The sequence below is a fragment of the Phyllostomus discolor genome, chromosome 1, assembly GCF_004126475.2.
Source record: "Phyllostomus discolor isolate MPI-MPIP mPhyDis1 chromosome 1, mPhyDis1.pri.v3, whole genome shotgun sequence".
In the NCBI taxonomy this organism is placed as follows: Eukaryota; Metazoa; Chordata; class Mammalia; order Chiroptera; family Phyllostomidae; genus Phyllostomus; species Phyllostomus discolor.
Genome location: NC_040903.2, coordinates 79,166,180 through 79,180,053, shown reverse-complemented (window position 1 = coordinate 79,180,053; position 13,874 = coordinate 79,166,180). Strand labels below are relative to the sequence as shown.

Below are 13,874 nucleotides of genomic sequence, written 5' to 3'. Positions count from 1 at the left end.
GACGTCAGAGCCGTCTCAGAGTGTCAGTCACAGCGGATGGGGCCATGGCCAAAGAGCCGACCCTGGGTTCCAGTAGCTCAGACCTTTAATTTTGAAGCCAGGTGGATATCCAGAGACCAAGTGACTAGTGACATCGCTCAGAAACCAGCAGACACAAAAGGTCACTGCATGGACCCAGAGACCCCTCACCTTTACCTACCTTGATCCAGTGGCAGAAGACACACTCTAGACACTGTTGAGGGAGGCAGGAGGACACAGCTTAGCTCAGACCCAGGACTCTTACCCGAGAGGGGCTGCATGTGACCCCGGGGACTGTTTCACTCATCTCCTCAGCCGCGCTTTCCTTCAGGATAGTTCTGTTCCATGCATGGATATCAGGGAATAGGTCAGATTAGGTTTGGACAAAACAAACTGTATTTTCTCTGCTTAAAAAAAAGAAAGCAATGGCAATCCAGTCTTGTCTAGCTCATTTTAAAGAGAATCATAAAGATTAGGAAAGATTAAGCTATAATTCTTATATCTGTTCAGTAATTCCGGAAACTGAGTATCTGCTCACAGGTGAGTGAGACAGATGTGGCCGCAACCCCAAGTTGTCGGTTTGTTTGCCTGCAGTATAAACAAACCTTGTGATTAGTGTTCAGTTTCTTCCTGCTGTTGATCTTTAGGGCAAAGAGGGGGAGCTCTGCTTACACAAAAATCATTTCAAGCATTTTAATTTGGCTTACAAGAGTTCTTGGGAAGTTGGTCTGAGGCAGAAAGCACGGTGCTAGGCGCTGTCTCATGGGCCCCCAGAGGTGCCTTCCTGGACGGCGGCCGGGGCAGCTCCCCAGAGAACCTGTGGGGCTCCTCGCCCTGCGTCTGTGGGCGGGGGTCCTCACCCTGCCCCCCGGGGGCTGAGAGCCACATGTGTTCTGCTGTTGGTCCTTTTCCTCAGCTGTCCTGAGCCTGGGCCTGAACAGGAAAATACAGAATTAAAAGCAGTTCAAAAGACAGGAAGAGGGAAGGAGTAGGAAGGTGGGAGGCAGGCAGAAAACCTGGCAGCGTCATTTGGACTCTCAAACACACTGCATTTTGAGGAGGAAGGTACGCACGCCGTGGAAGGTCAGCCTCACGGCCATGTGTGGCAGCTGAGCCCACTGGGACAGCGCCTGTGAGTCGAACGCCCCTCAGTGCTTCCAGGCTTCATCTGCTCCCTTATCTGCCTAGGAGTGACCTTTTCCTCAAGTCTGTCTTTGAACCACTTACTCCGTTCTCTTGAAACAGAGGCACCAAAGCCAATTGATGGGAAACCCACGTGCGGCTCTGTGAGTGACCGTGTCTCCCCGCCCTGTATGTCCACATGGACTTCTTTTCTAAACATCCCCCTCAGGCCCCATTCTGAGCTTCTCTTTGCAAATCAGACCTTTCCCTCTGGACTGATGCAGTAATTATGACTGGTTCCTTTATTTGCAGTTATGGGTGCGGTCTCGATGCATATACGCTCCTATTCAGTCTCTCAGAAATTCGCTGGTCCCTTCAGGTCAGGAACCATAGCCAACGGCCTCAGAATATAAGATATACATCCTTCTCTCCCCTCCTTCCTTTCCCCTAAAACAAACAAACAAAAACTCATCTCTCATAGTACACTCTCAAACAGAACTCTTTTAAGTAAATAAGGTTTAGCACAGTTAGAATTCAGAGCAGAATTTTTCCTGGTCTTGTTAAATGTTAAGTGGTGTCACGTGCCTCAGCGAAGGGCCTGCTCAGCAGCGACCAACTGCTCATCACCACTGTCTCCAGACCCCCACTTGTCTGAGTCCAGAGCCTCAGGTAAGAGCTGGACGGAACCCTGACTGAGCAGGAGCAGCAGCGCGGGCGGAAAATATCATGTGCTCCAACATGACTCCAGGTGGGCAAATTCAACTACATAAAAATAACGTCAGCATGCCAGAAAAGCAAGTTAAAAAAAAATAAGTGATCCAAGTGGCAAGAAAACATTTTTTTTGAGCCATCACAGATAAAGGGCTGACATCCCCAACAAACAGAGCTCGCAGCAAAGAAGGCGGCTTTGCAAGGACGACGTTGAAGCGCTCCTACGGACATGAGTCCCTTACAGACAGAAACGTGCACGGAAGATTTCACCCCGCTCACTGATGAAGAAACGCGTAAGATGTCACAACTCGTTCAGAGGAGGATTGCAAGATCCCCACACATTCAGAAAACAAGGAATTTTGAAACGAATATGTAAGAAGATGTGAAACAGGTCTGTTCACAGGGCAATAATCAGTTGTGTCCATGGGACAGAGGGAATTAGTATTACCAGTTTTATACAACTTAAAACTTGTAGAGTAGAGCAAAGGCAGTAAAAGGCAGACAGAACATGGACAGGTGAGCTGCGCAGGACATCCCACTCTTCTTTTGCCCATTTAAAAATCTTGCACAATATTTCCTGAGAAGTTCAACAGCCCAGTAGTTAAAGGAATATAAACAGTTCACAGAAAGAGAAATACAAATGGCTTTCTGAAATATTATTTAAGTGCTGAACCTTACTTACAATAAAAGGAATGCAAATTAAACCCAGTATTTTCTGCTGGGGAAGCGTTGCTGGTGAAAGTGAAAAGTGAAAGTGAAACTGCTTTGGGTGCAAATCCCAGCCGCACTCACCCTGCCCCTCGGCCCTCCTCGGTCCCCCTCGGCCAGAAACCCATGCATCTGCAACGCTCGCCCACATGCGAAAGAAACCTTTTGGTCGGAACAAAACTTGACTGTTTACAACGCAGAAGACCGGAACAGGCTCAGTGCTGACAGGAATGGAGCTGTGTGCGCCCAGAGGGGGAGGCTGTGTGGCTTTAAAAACAACAACAACATAGATCTCTGAGATAAACCTGGAAAAAACCAAGGTATAGAATACACAGTGTAGCACCTTTTGGATTAGAATGAAGAGATGGCAGGAGTACAGATTCATAACTGACTTGTATTCACGTAAAGAAACCCAGAACAGACTGGCCAGAGCCAGTATGAATTGTCAGCTGCTTCGGGCTCTGGGGAACCGGGGTCAGGGACAAGGTCGGGAGCACGACTTCACAAGGAGCACCTCCTCATGCAGTCCCACGTTTGGAACGTGGCAGTGGATTACCTATTCAGAGTATTAGTTTTTCTGCAAATGGTGGTTTGGGTTTCCCCAGCAGGACAGGCAGGCCACAGTGATCCTCTCCCCTCCTTGGATCGGATCATCACTGATCAGGAGGTCCTGATGACTTCACACATAATGTGCCAGACCATTTCTTGCTTTCTAGCTTTATTTCCCTAACTAGGTTGCTGTCCTCTGCGGTTCTGTGCCTCCTGACACTCGCCGTACCCCTGTTTAGTGCTTTAAACACCAAGGTGCTCCGAGAGCCACTTGTCCTGACGTGGACACATGAGCTGTCACCCCCATGGCAGGGTCAGCCTGAGGATTCCAACGCCAGAGGCGGTGAAAGGGGGAAGGGGCTTGCTGTACAAAGTTATCTCCACAGGTCATCCTTTTATATGCTTAAACAAAATATTAGTGTGCTAATACCTGAGTATTGGCTTGAACTTTAAACAGGCCAAATGTAGGGTTTAATTATTCAGGTTACAAAGGATCCTAGGGCCTCTTTAAATGAATAGTTTCTTCTCAAGTGCTTTTCTGCAGCCCCTGTACTGGCTTCCGGAGCTATGGGGCGGGCGGCACACTTGCACCAGTGCTCTCAATCTGTGAGTCCAGAAACACTGGTCTCGGTTATGCTGACCTCAGGTAGCCCTCAGTCCACCCTCAATAGCTGGGAGCTACTCTGGACGATGAGGACGTTTGTCCCTGAGAATTCATGCTTGTTTTGCACTTGTTAGAGACTCCATAGACCAGGAACTTCAGGTTCTGTCTTGGAACCTTCTGACGCTCCGCTCCACCCCAATAGGGGACGCCTACATCAGCAGCAGCAAAGCTGATCTGATGCTGGTCAGGGCGGCGTCACCTGCCCTCACAGGGGGGTCTGAGGAAAAGCAGCACAGACACGGGCCAGTGACTCACCAACAGTCCCTCAGCAAGAGGAGTGGATGCCTCCGGTCCCTTGCGAACATGCCTCCAGGGAAGGCGGGTGTGGGAGCAGCTCCGGTCCATCCGTGACTTGGCATCACGCGCTCCTTCTCTGTCTGTAGCTGCACAGCTGCCCCTGGACAGCCAGGGCGAGGCCCGAGCCAGTCACTTGGATCTGCTGAAGTGCTGGCTCCGATGACATGCTCCCGAGGTTTAGCTAGAGCAGAAGTGCCAGGGTCCATCCATCTAGGTGGCCATCCACCCCGTGGCTCACCACATGCCCCTCCACTCTGTGCTGTCCTGAGCTCGCAGTGGCTGATACATGGGACAGGCTCTGCTCTCTGTATTCGGTAATCACATCACTTACTTCTAATTTCTTCCCCTTTTCTTCTTGTCATCCTTCACCTGCTTTCCCGCATGTCCAGTCATTTGTCAAATGGCAGGGATATTTGGGCCCTGATGTGGGTTATTAGAACTAAAACCTCTGGCCCACAGCCTAAGTGGCAATCAGGACGCACTGGCATCTTCTGTATTAGGAAAGAAAGCACGTTCATGCTCCCAGAAACTCCCATCATCTGCCTGTTCTATCACCCTCCTCTCAGGAGGGCTTCTCACTCTGGTCACAGCCGCCCTTGGTGACACGTACCTGTCACCAAGGTATGTGTGAGAAGGTCCTCCACTTGGCAAGTGTTTATCAAATGCCTGTTCTGTGCCCAGCACCCAAGTGGGGCACAGAGAAAACACACTCATTCGCCGCAGGGAAGCTAACAGTGAAGAGATGGTTAACACACACGGGTAGCAGGTCAGGAAACAGCAGCATGAGGAATAGTCCCTGGAGATGCTGGGAGGGTTAACGAGACACTGAGTGACGATCGACCAGCCAACCAAACCACCACTGATGGTGTCGCAGGAACTCAGCCCTGTGCTGGAAGATGGAGAACGCGGCATCTCAAAAGACCATGCCACACTCGCACCCGGGCACACACACACGTGCCCACACCAGGGAGAGGGATGCAGGCCAGCTCTCTCGGGTACCCTGTTTGTGGTCGAGGTTGGGCCCCCATGGGAGACTTGGGGCCCTTCCTTGCAACAGTTGTAACCTGATGCTGCCGGGCTGGTCCCTTGACAGCCACTCACTGCTGTGCACTCACCGCATTGCACCAACCAGCATGGGATTGTCTCGACAAGAGCCATGGGTTAGGGGACAAGGGGACTTCTAATGCAGGGACTTAGGTCAAGTCTGGTGATCTGTGTGCAGATTTGAGTGCTACTACTGACTTTCACATACATAAAACTTACCTCTTACAACCTTTAGGGTGAAGGTCAGTTAACTTGCTACTGTTTTCCAAAGCACAAAGCCATAAGAATTCTCAGATCTTGGGCAAAAGATACAGCTTTTGACGGTCAAATGAACACAGATAACTTGAGTGGGAAGACTTGGCCAGACCCACCTGCCGCGCATGCTGAGGCTGCCTGCACACCGTTCACGGGACGGGACGGGACGGGTGTGCATGCCTGACTCGGGTTTACTCTTTGTCCCAAAAGTGAGCCAATAATCTCCACACTTGCAGCAAAGTGTGAACAAATATATTTAGATATATTTAAAAGAATTTTTAAAACATTTCACAAAACATTTGTTGCCATAGGAATTTGTTTTAGCAGTAAATGCCCACATCAAAATTTAAACATTGTTCGACGTATGATTATCCGTACTAAGAAGTAATGCAACAGATTATGTAAACAGTCAGACTCATCTGCCGTTTCCTGGAGGAATCCCTTCCTTCCCAGGACGGAAGCTGGCCCAGACAGTTTGCCAGGGGACCAATCAAGAAACTGCTATTTTCAGAGCAACAAAAATAAAAGCTTTTATTTGTTCATTTGAATATAAAACAGGCGTTATCACAGATGTACAAAGCTTACTGGTGGTTTAACATACGAGAAGGTTGCCGTCCTTCGCACATAAAAATTTTGTTTGAAACTGTGATTGGTTGAGTACATGAATTCTCTAACCAGTCACCACACTCTATGAAATAACGCTGCTAACATTCAACTGATAAAAGGGACGGTTTCCCCGGGGTAAAGTGTCAAGCAGGGTTAAATATATATAATAAACAAGCACCATGAGGAAGCCGCCCTGTTGGGTTAGGTCTGTGTTTCAATGTCCATTGTGTACCCTCCTCCTTTGTGCAAGCTGATCACACGGTTTTGTCTGACTTCAAAAGCACAAGGTCACAAGACAAACATTTGTTACATTCCCATGAGTGATTTATCTACAGTACAATTTCTACTACAGAACGATCCTTCTTTATTGCTGAAACGGTGGTACTTAAGTGTCTCCTTCCCTTGTTCTTACACAACAGAGCTTTGACCCCAGCCCCCCAACCCTTTGGACCTCAACTCTGACACCAGAGGTGACACTAGCATGTGCATAGCCTCACCACCTGGCCTGGAAAACGGACACGGGGACAGTGAGGGCCATGTGTGCTGTGACCCCGGGCTCTCTGCTTCCAACCTCAGCTGGACTCATGAGTTAACCTGCGATTGTGTGTTCTACTCAGGGTCTTACCTGAAACCTTAAACCCCCTTCCCTTAAACAAGGTGGGTGAGTGTGAGAAAATGTCTTTTTTTCTGTGTGTGGTGGGTGGGGTTTTCCCCGAAGGAAGGAGAAGACTGTAGGAATGTGTATCTGAAGCATGTAGAGAAATATTCACAGGTAGCAATGGAGTCAAACAATATTGTAAAAGCCAAATGATTTGTGGTGATGGAAGGTTGCATCCCACATGCAGACAAATTTAAAAAAATATGCCACTTAAATTTTTAAAAAACAATTCGCCTTGGATCTCAGAAGTCAAACAAAACTCTCTTTTAGCGAAGGGCTTACTGCTGGCGCATACAGCAAAGGCAGATAAAGACATCGCCTGGGAGAATGGACAGAGAATAGGAATCTGGCCCAGCGACAGTCTCAGTCATGCACATCCAGCAGCGAGAGCCACCGCGGGGCCATCCTGGGCAACTACCAGGTAAGTCACAGTTGGGGAGCTGACACCTCCTCTTGGCTGGACACAGACGGGCCGATTCATTAAGGAGTGTACAGATGACCCTGGAAATGAGAAGACCTGGGAGGCAGCAGCTAAAGACTAAAATCAGAAACGTGTGATCCACAGGTGGCAACGTGAAGGCAGCTGTGAGGCTTTCTCGCTCTAGCCAGTGGCGCTGGGGGGTGAGTCCCGGGCAGCTTGTGTGGCGTCCCTGTGGGTTTTGCTCACATGGGCTGGGGAGCCCCTGAGAGCTGTCCGAAGTGACGATCTCCTTGGTGAGTCTTTTCCCGTAAAGCTGTTCTGAGCACTGTCCACTCCACACAGTGGGCGTCAGGGGGGTATCACCACAACCGGGTGCCAGTGACCTCAGGAGAGCGTTCCTTTTCATACCAAGGACCAGAAAGGGGTGACGCTAACACAAATGATGAAAAACCTTGTGCAGCAAATTCCTGCAGCTTGGAGAATGGCGCTGTTGGCTGCCTGCCTCCCGAGCGTGCTCAGGGCCGTGAACTTGTCCTGGTCACGCCATCCAGTGTCACCCCCGCAGTAAAGGGAACCACAGGCACGGCTCGCCTCACATTCCTTCACTGCCTTTGAGATAATTTTCAGTGATTTCACTTGCTGGTTTCTGGTTCTAGAAGAGATGCTTAGACTGGGCTCCTGGCAATCTGATGGCTCCCACCAGCAAAGCGGATGTGAGAGAATCTCTCTGATCTACAGTACAGTGGAGGGGACACCATGCAAGTGACAGGTTCTGCATTTTAAACTTTAAAATCTCCTTTGTTCATTAGTGAATTTATGTTTCATATATATATATTTGTTGTGATACTATCCACGCAAGATAATACAACACTTTTTTTTATATTAGCAAACATTACAAGACTTTAATATTCTTGAATGTTTTTCTCTTTTATACTTCTAAAGAGATCAAAATAAATTAAACGTTTTTGTACATAATTACATCTGAAGAAGTTAACTTATTTTATCTTTTTAGTTTAGTACAAAGATATCTGCAAGATAATTGCTGAAATACACCTTATTTATAATTTCTTCTCATTCTATGCTATTGCCGAAGGCCGCGTGTGGGCCTCCGTTTCTTCAGCACATCTCTGACAAAGCTGCGGACGTCTAATCGGAAGGTGCTATTTGGAAGGTTTTTCTCGTACCTCAGCAGACTTTCCTAAAAGGATGAGTTCTAGCAATGGCTTAAAGTAGTAACAGGTCCATGTCATTAAGATGTCATGACACATTAAAACAGAGAAAACAATTCTTTGTCAACGCTACATAAATCGTTTAAAAGAACCCATCTGGAGGGCAAATATTTTTTAATTTGCTATTTTGGCTTAACAAAATACCACATTTACGAAGAAAGCACTTATTATCCAATAACTAAAAAAAAAAGTTTTGAAACGGGCTTTTCCAACAAACTGAAGGCAGTAATGCGAGGCCCTTCTGTGCAAACCTCGGTGGTCATTCACATCTCCGTTCTCCATGCCAGTCAGGACCGCTGTGGGAAGTCTCCTCCGCTCCACTGTGTGAAACAGGTCACGTTTCGGCGAACGTCGCCCTGCGTCTGCACACTTTAGTGACACTGAGAAAAACGTTTACATCTCTAGAACAGTCTGCGGGAGCCAGAGACCAGGCTACATGTTGTAGGCCACGTAGATGGGGTCCAGCTGGTCTGCCAAAAACCCGTCTCGCAGGTGCATGCGCTGCTTCTCTCCCCGGGAGTTGATGGGGATGACGCCGATGTCCACCACAACCACCACCCCCACCACCAGGTAGTGTTCCTCCAGGACCACATTGGTTACCAAGGGGACCAGGTCCAAGGCTTCTTGCTCTGACCCATCAAGCTCAACCACAACCACCAACAAATTTGTCCAGGTGAACACAGCACTGGAAGAGAGAAAAAGTCATCACTATACAGCAAGGCTTTTATTTAACGATTGTTTTCAAGAAGTTCTACTGGGTTCTTTTTGAATCTGCCTGAACACCAACAGTCTCCGGCATACGGCCTCTCTGAGCCCATGTCCTTTAGCTCATAAGCTGTCTCTTGCTCCTGTCGTTAGCCATTCCCACTAGCCTGTCCTCACGGTGGCTGCTGCTTGTGCTCCATCATCTCTGCACCTGCCATCTGCCCCCAGCTGCTGCGGAGGCCTGGTGGGTGTAGCAGTGGCTCCTCCCTTCATCTGCACACTATGACCCTAAGGGTGGAGTCTGTGTCCTGCCCTTGACCTTGGGCTACATGCAACTCAGACAGTGAGATGTGAGCAGAGGCTGGAGAGCCTCGGGTGTTTGGGCTGGGCTGACTTGCTTCTGCCACAGCAGAGGGGGACATCTGGGAGGACATGAGCTGCCAGCCTGCACCCAGCTGACCCACAGGCCTGGCCAAGCTGAGGTCAAACAGTTCCACAGGCACCTGCAGACAAGGGGGCACAATAACTGGTTCCTGTTTACGTGACTATAATGCAGCAAAAGCTAACCTGTACAGGGGATAATTCCCTGACAATGTCAGAGATTCACCCAAAAGCATTTTATTTGGGATCTTCCAAAGGGAGAAGCACCCAGATTGTTTAGTCTCTCCAATTTTTGGAAGCAAAGTCTAGGGATGTATACTTTAAGCTACATTAACCTTATGTAGTTGGGCTTTTACAAAGTGGTTAAGAACCTTCAAATTCATCGCCCTGGTGTCCATGGGCTGCTTGGCTGCAGAGGCCTGGAGGCCTGGAGGGGGCATGCGGAGGACGGGACCAGGCTCCAGGGCCCTGCGGTGGGCAGCTGGTAATTGCTTTTTTTATGGGGACACACAGACGGTTCTATCTCAGCTGTGAGGAAGTATTTGGGACAACTCACTCTTTCCTAAAAGTGAAAGTATGTCTACTAGAAAAAATATGTATTTTGTTTAGTATGACCAACATACATGTTAAAAGAAAAGGAAAGTGATAGAGAATGTATGTGACATCTCTCCTCCTGGATCTGCACTGTGACAGTGTAAACCCCTAGAAGGTGTGCTGGCGCCAAATGCACAAAACCCGATCTTTGCAGCAGTAAGACGCTCCTCTGCATGGTCCAGGTGAGCCCACGTTGTGAGTTTGTGAAATCAAAGATTGTATTTTAATATATAATTGGTATGTTTTTTATATATAGCCAGGTCTAACTGTATTATGACATTTGAAATTGATGACACAGCTCCAGGAGTCAGGTGGATTCCCATATGTAGTGGGAGGGGGGCTTTGCCAGGAAGCTAAGGGCTGGGTGCTGGTCACTTTCGTCCGCCAGAGGTTTCCTGGGGGCCGAACATTTGTAACACAGGGGAAAGCTGATGAGAAGAGAAAGATTTGGTTGGTGGGACAACTTGACAGAGAAGTTGTCACATTACTGACATGGGTGTCACATCCTCCCTTCTCAAACCGGGGGTGTGAGAGGAGCGGCACAGGCAGGTGAGGGAAGACTGAGAGGGAGATGGGCAGTGTGTGGTGAACGGTCTCCGGAGGACTGGAGCCCATCAGCATGGAACCATCCACACTTCTTTCCTTCTGGTGCCACATGTAGACATAGGTCAGTGGAGGCCAAACCCATCAGGTGAGGCCACATGGCAGGTGACAAGAGCAATGCTTATAAAAGAAACTACAGTCATGGCCTGGAAACCCATGAGGGGCACTTGGTAATAAAGAGTCACAGCTGTGCAGATGGAAACTGAGGCAGGCCTGGCCAGTCTCCGAGGGCCAGCTTGGTGGCAGGAGAGTGGGATGCACTGTCTGCACCACGGGACCGCACACAGGTAATCAAATGCTCTCCTGTCTCTGATCTCTTCTACCTGCCCAGGCCTGTGTGTTTGGGTGCAGCAAGCGGCAATGAACGCCAGCCTGCAATCAGCTGACAAGAGGCATGAAAAACCTCAGACCAGCCCACTGCACCAGAGAAAAACACCATGAGATTTGGGGTGTGCCTCCCTTGGGGCTCCTGACCTGAGCTGAGACCAGCCTCATCACATCTGTCAGCTCGGGTACCAAACGAAAGAACAAACCTCTGGCTGATGGTGCTGAGCCACTTTTCTTCCTTAAACGCCACATAAAGGCACTGAGTAACCCCAGAAAGTGCCCGTGCTGCAGCCCCTGCTACTGAAGAACCATTGACATACCCTTCCGTGGCCGCAGCCACTGGAAGGGTAAAACCCCAAGGCCCCACCCACAGGAGGGGTCGGGGTCTGGGATGGTGGTATACAGCAGCTGGTTTCAGTTGAATTCAGGGAATTCTGTCCTCTGATATCTAACATCTTCCCACATGTCACAATAACTTTTACAGTCTTCAAGTTGGCAGTCACAAAAGTGGTTTCTGTGCCTGTGTATGTATGCAGTCTATTTCCCCCCTACATCACGTTTTTTGGTAAGCTAAAATCTAAATAAAGGAGCACTCAGGCTCCTCCTGGGAGATGCTACCTGGCCATCAGTATGTCATTCCCTGGAAATGTGCGACACACAGGCTTGACCCGCCATGTTATTAACCCCTAGAGGTACAGGTTTAGGCTCCAAAACTCGGACTGGACCCCACTGTTCCCAGAGCTGCACAGATTTTGTCCCTGCTCACCACTCTGTGACGCTCTTGTGGGCTCGAATGACAGAAGTCTCGATGTCTATGGGGTGGTACCGCATCCCACGCAGCTCCATGGCCTCGTCCAGGGCTCCCACCACGTACAGTGCATCGTGGCGCTCTGTGGAGGGAACAGAATATGTGTGTGTCACCAAAAAACCATTCAAGCCACGGACTCCTGAATGAGAAAGAGATGCGGAGAAAAGGGGTCACTGAGCCTGGCGCAGCTGCTCCCTCTGCTGGGAGAGCTTGCAGCCTTAGGCCTCAGGGAAACCCTGGGGCAGGAACGCTGGTCCTAGGAGGCAACACTCCTTGTCAGGCTTTCGGCCTGCAGAGCGCATTGCCCGGGGCAGCTCCATCCCCCCATCGCACACTGTCACAGGTTCCTCAGCGGCCCCTTGGCACCACCTGGGTCCTGGGCCGGCAGGGCACCTGCCTTCATCCACACCGTGCGCCCCCAAGTGGCCTGGTTAGGATATGGCCCAGCAGAGGTAAACCCAGTTCCCTCTGACGGGTGTCAGAATCAAGACCTCATAGGAAGTCTTAATTTTGTTGTTATGCCACATCTGGGTTTCTGATCATGTTCAGGAACAAAGATTTCCTTAGCTCCTGTGACCATCACATTTCCTCTCATCAGTCCTGCAAACTTTGGGATACGGACAACCTGAAGTTGGCCCATCTTCCCTTAAAAATAAGAGAAGCCTTTAACCTTCAGGTAGTAAGAACATCAGGGTGACACTGAGGACATGATCCATGTATAAAACACCAGAACATAGATCCCATTTAAGTCAGATGAAATGGAGACATTTACTTGCAGCTTCTGAGCAGGACTGCATGGCAGCATGGTGGGGGTGGGGCCGGGCAGTAGGAGTCAGGGGAGTGGCTCCCGCTGCTCAGGACCCCACCCCCTTCCCACAGGACCAGACCTGCTGTGTCTCCTGGGAGGTCTGGATCACCACGGCTCCAAATCTCTAAGTTGAGCTCTTCTCAAGTTTAAATGTGATGCCAGAATGTTTTTGTACCTTTCCCCTCAAATTATGCTGGGTTTGGTCAGGTTAGCGTAGCTCCTGCCAGGCAGCTGTGTCCGGAAGCCTCAGTGACACCTAGAAACTCCTGTCGTGAGTGTGGGAACCCTAACGTCCAGACAGGTTTCAGTGTTTGGGGGACCCGGCCCTTCGCCCACCCCTCTGGACTCTCACCTCCATTTGCGTCTGTGAGCTCAGTTCTCCGCAGGAACCCCAAATAGCCTGTTCGCGCCCAGATGGTCTGGGTGTCTCCAAAACTTAATCTGGAGCTAAAATGATCTGACTGGAGGGACTCGTCTCCATAAATAGTGAAGTAACCACTGGCGTTGTGGGCGCTGTGTACCCAGATCTGTGAGAGAAAACACGACTCGATAAGTCGACCTGAGGAAATCTCCAGGGCCATCGGAAGTGTCCTCGGACTGCAGAACCAGGACGATGTTGACCTCTGTCTGGTCTCTGGGGAGACACGGGTGCCACAGAGCTCACTGATGCAATGCGTCATGGTGAGTCTGCAGCTCAGCGAACAGCTGTACCATCTGCCCTTCGAGAAGCCTATTAAAGCAGGTTGATTGAGGATTTTTTAAATAAGTACATCAAAAGAGCAAAGTTGTACCAGTTCCCTTCTACTTACTCAAATTTAATGATTGTCTCCAAAAAGCAATCTGGAAAAACGTTAAAAAGTCTTATATTTTTTCCCTGTCACCTAGTTTGTGTACTGTTGGAAATATATTGCAGTGGAACAGCACAAAACGAAACAAACTCTAGGAGGGAAAGCTCCAATGTCAAAAGCCGGGAACCAAAACAGCCGAGTGGGAGCCATTCTGGAAAATGGGGAAAGCGATGTGTTGGCTCAGCGCGACGACCACGCAGGTCGTGTAGAATCACGGCAAATGCTAGAAGAAATTGTCATGTCAGGGAAGTTCCTAAAACGTTCACACAACTGTATGCTGTCATGTCTGTACAATGAAAAGAATCGGAGGAATCAGGGTGTTTATAGGAAAGACATTTGGGCTTGGCTGGTTCCATTATCTTGTTTGCACTGAGACGTAGCAAGTTCCTTGAAGTCAGAGATGCAGGTGCATTTACACTGTCTCCTCAGCTCCCAGGACAGGGGCTGGCACGGCGGGCACATGAGTGGCTGTGACCGGCCGAACAGAGACGGGAGGGACGCCGTCTGATGTGGGCAGT

General features: G+C 49.5%; 1 protein-coding gene across 4 annotated transcripts in view; it reads right to left on the bottom strand.

The window, feature by feature from the left end:
* Positions 1-5,676: 5,676 nt before the first annotated feature.
* DIP2C (disco interacting protein 2 homolog C) overlaps positions 5,677-13,874 on the bottom strand; it is a 435,220-nt gene continuing 427,022 nt past the window's right edge. For all 4 annotated transcript variants that reach the window (XM_036025084.1, XM_028505417.2, XM_036025087.1 and 1 more), the window contains 3 exons: positions 12,861-13,035; positions 11,659-11,782; positions 5,677-8,967 (listed from right to left, as the gene is read on the bottom strand). In XM_036025084.1, the coding sequence (XP_035880977.1) occupies positions 8,715-8,967; positions 11,659-11,782; positions 12,861-13,035 (552 nt within the window). In that variant the 3' untranslated portion in view covers positions 5,677-8,714. The remainder of the gene's footprint in view (positions 8,968-11,658; positions 11,783-12,860; positions 13,036-13,874) is intronic.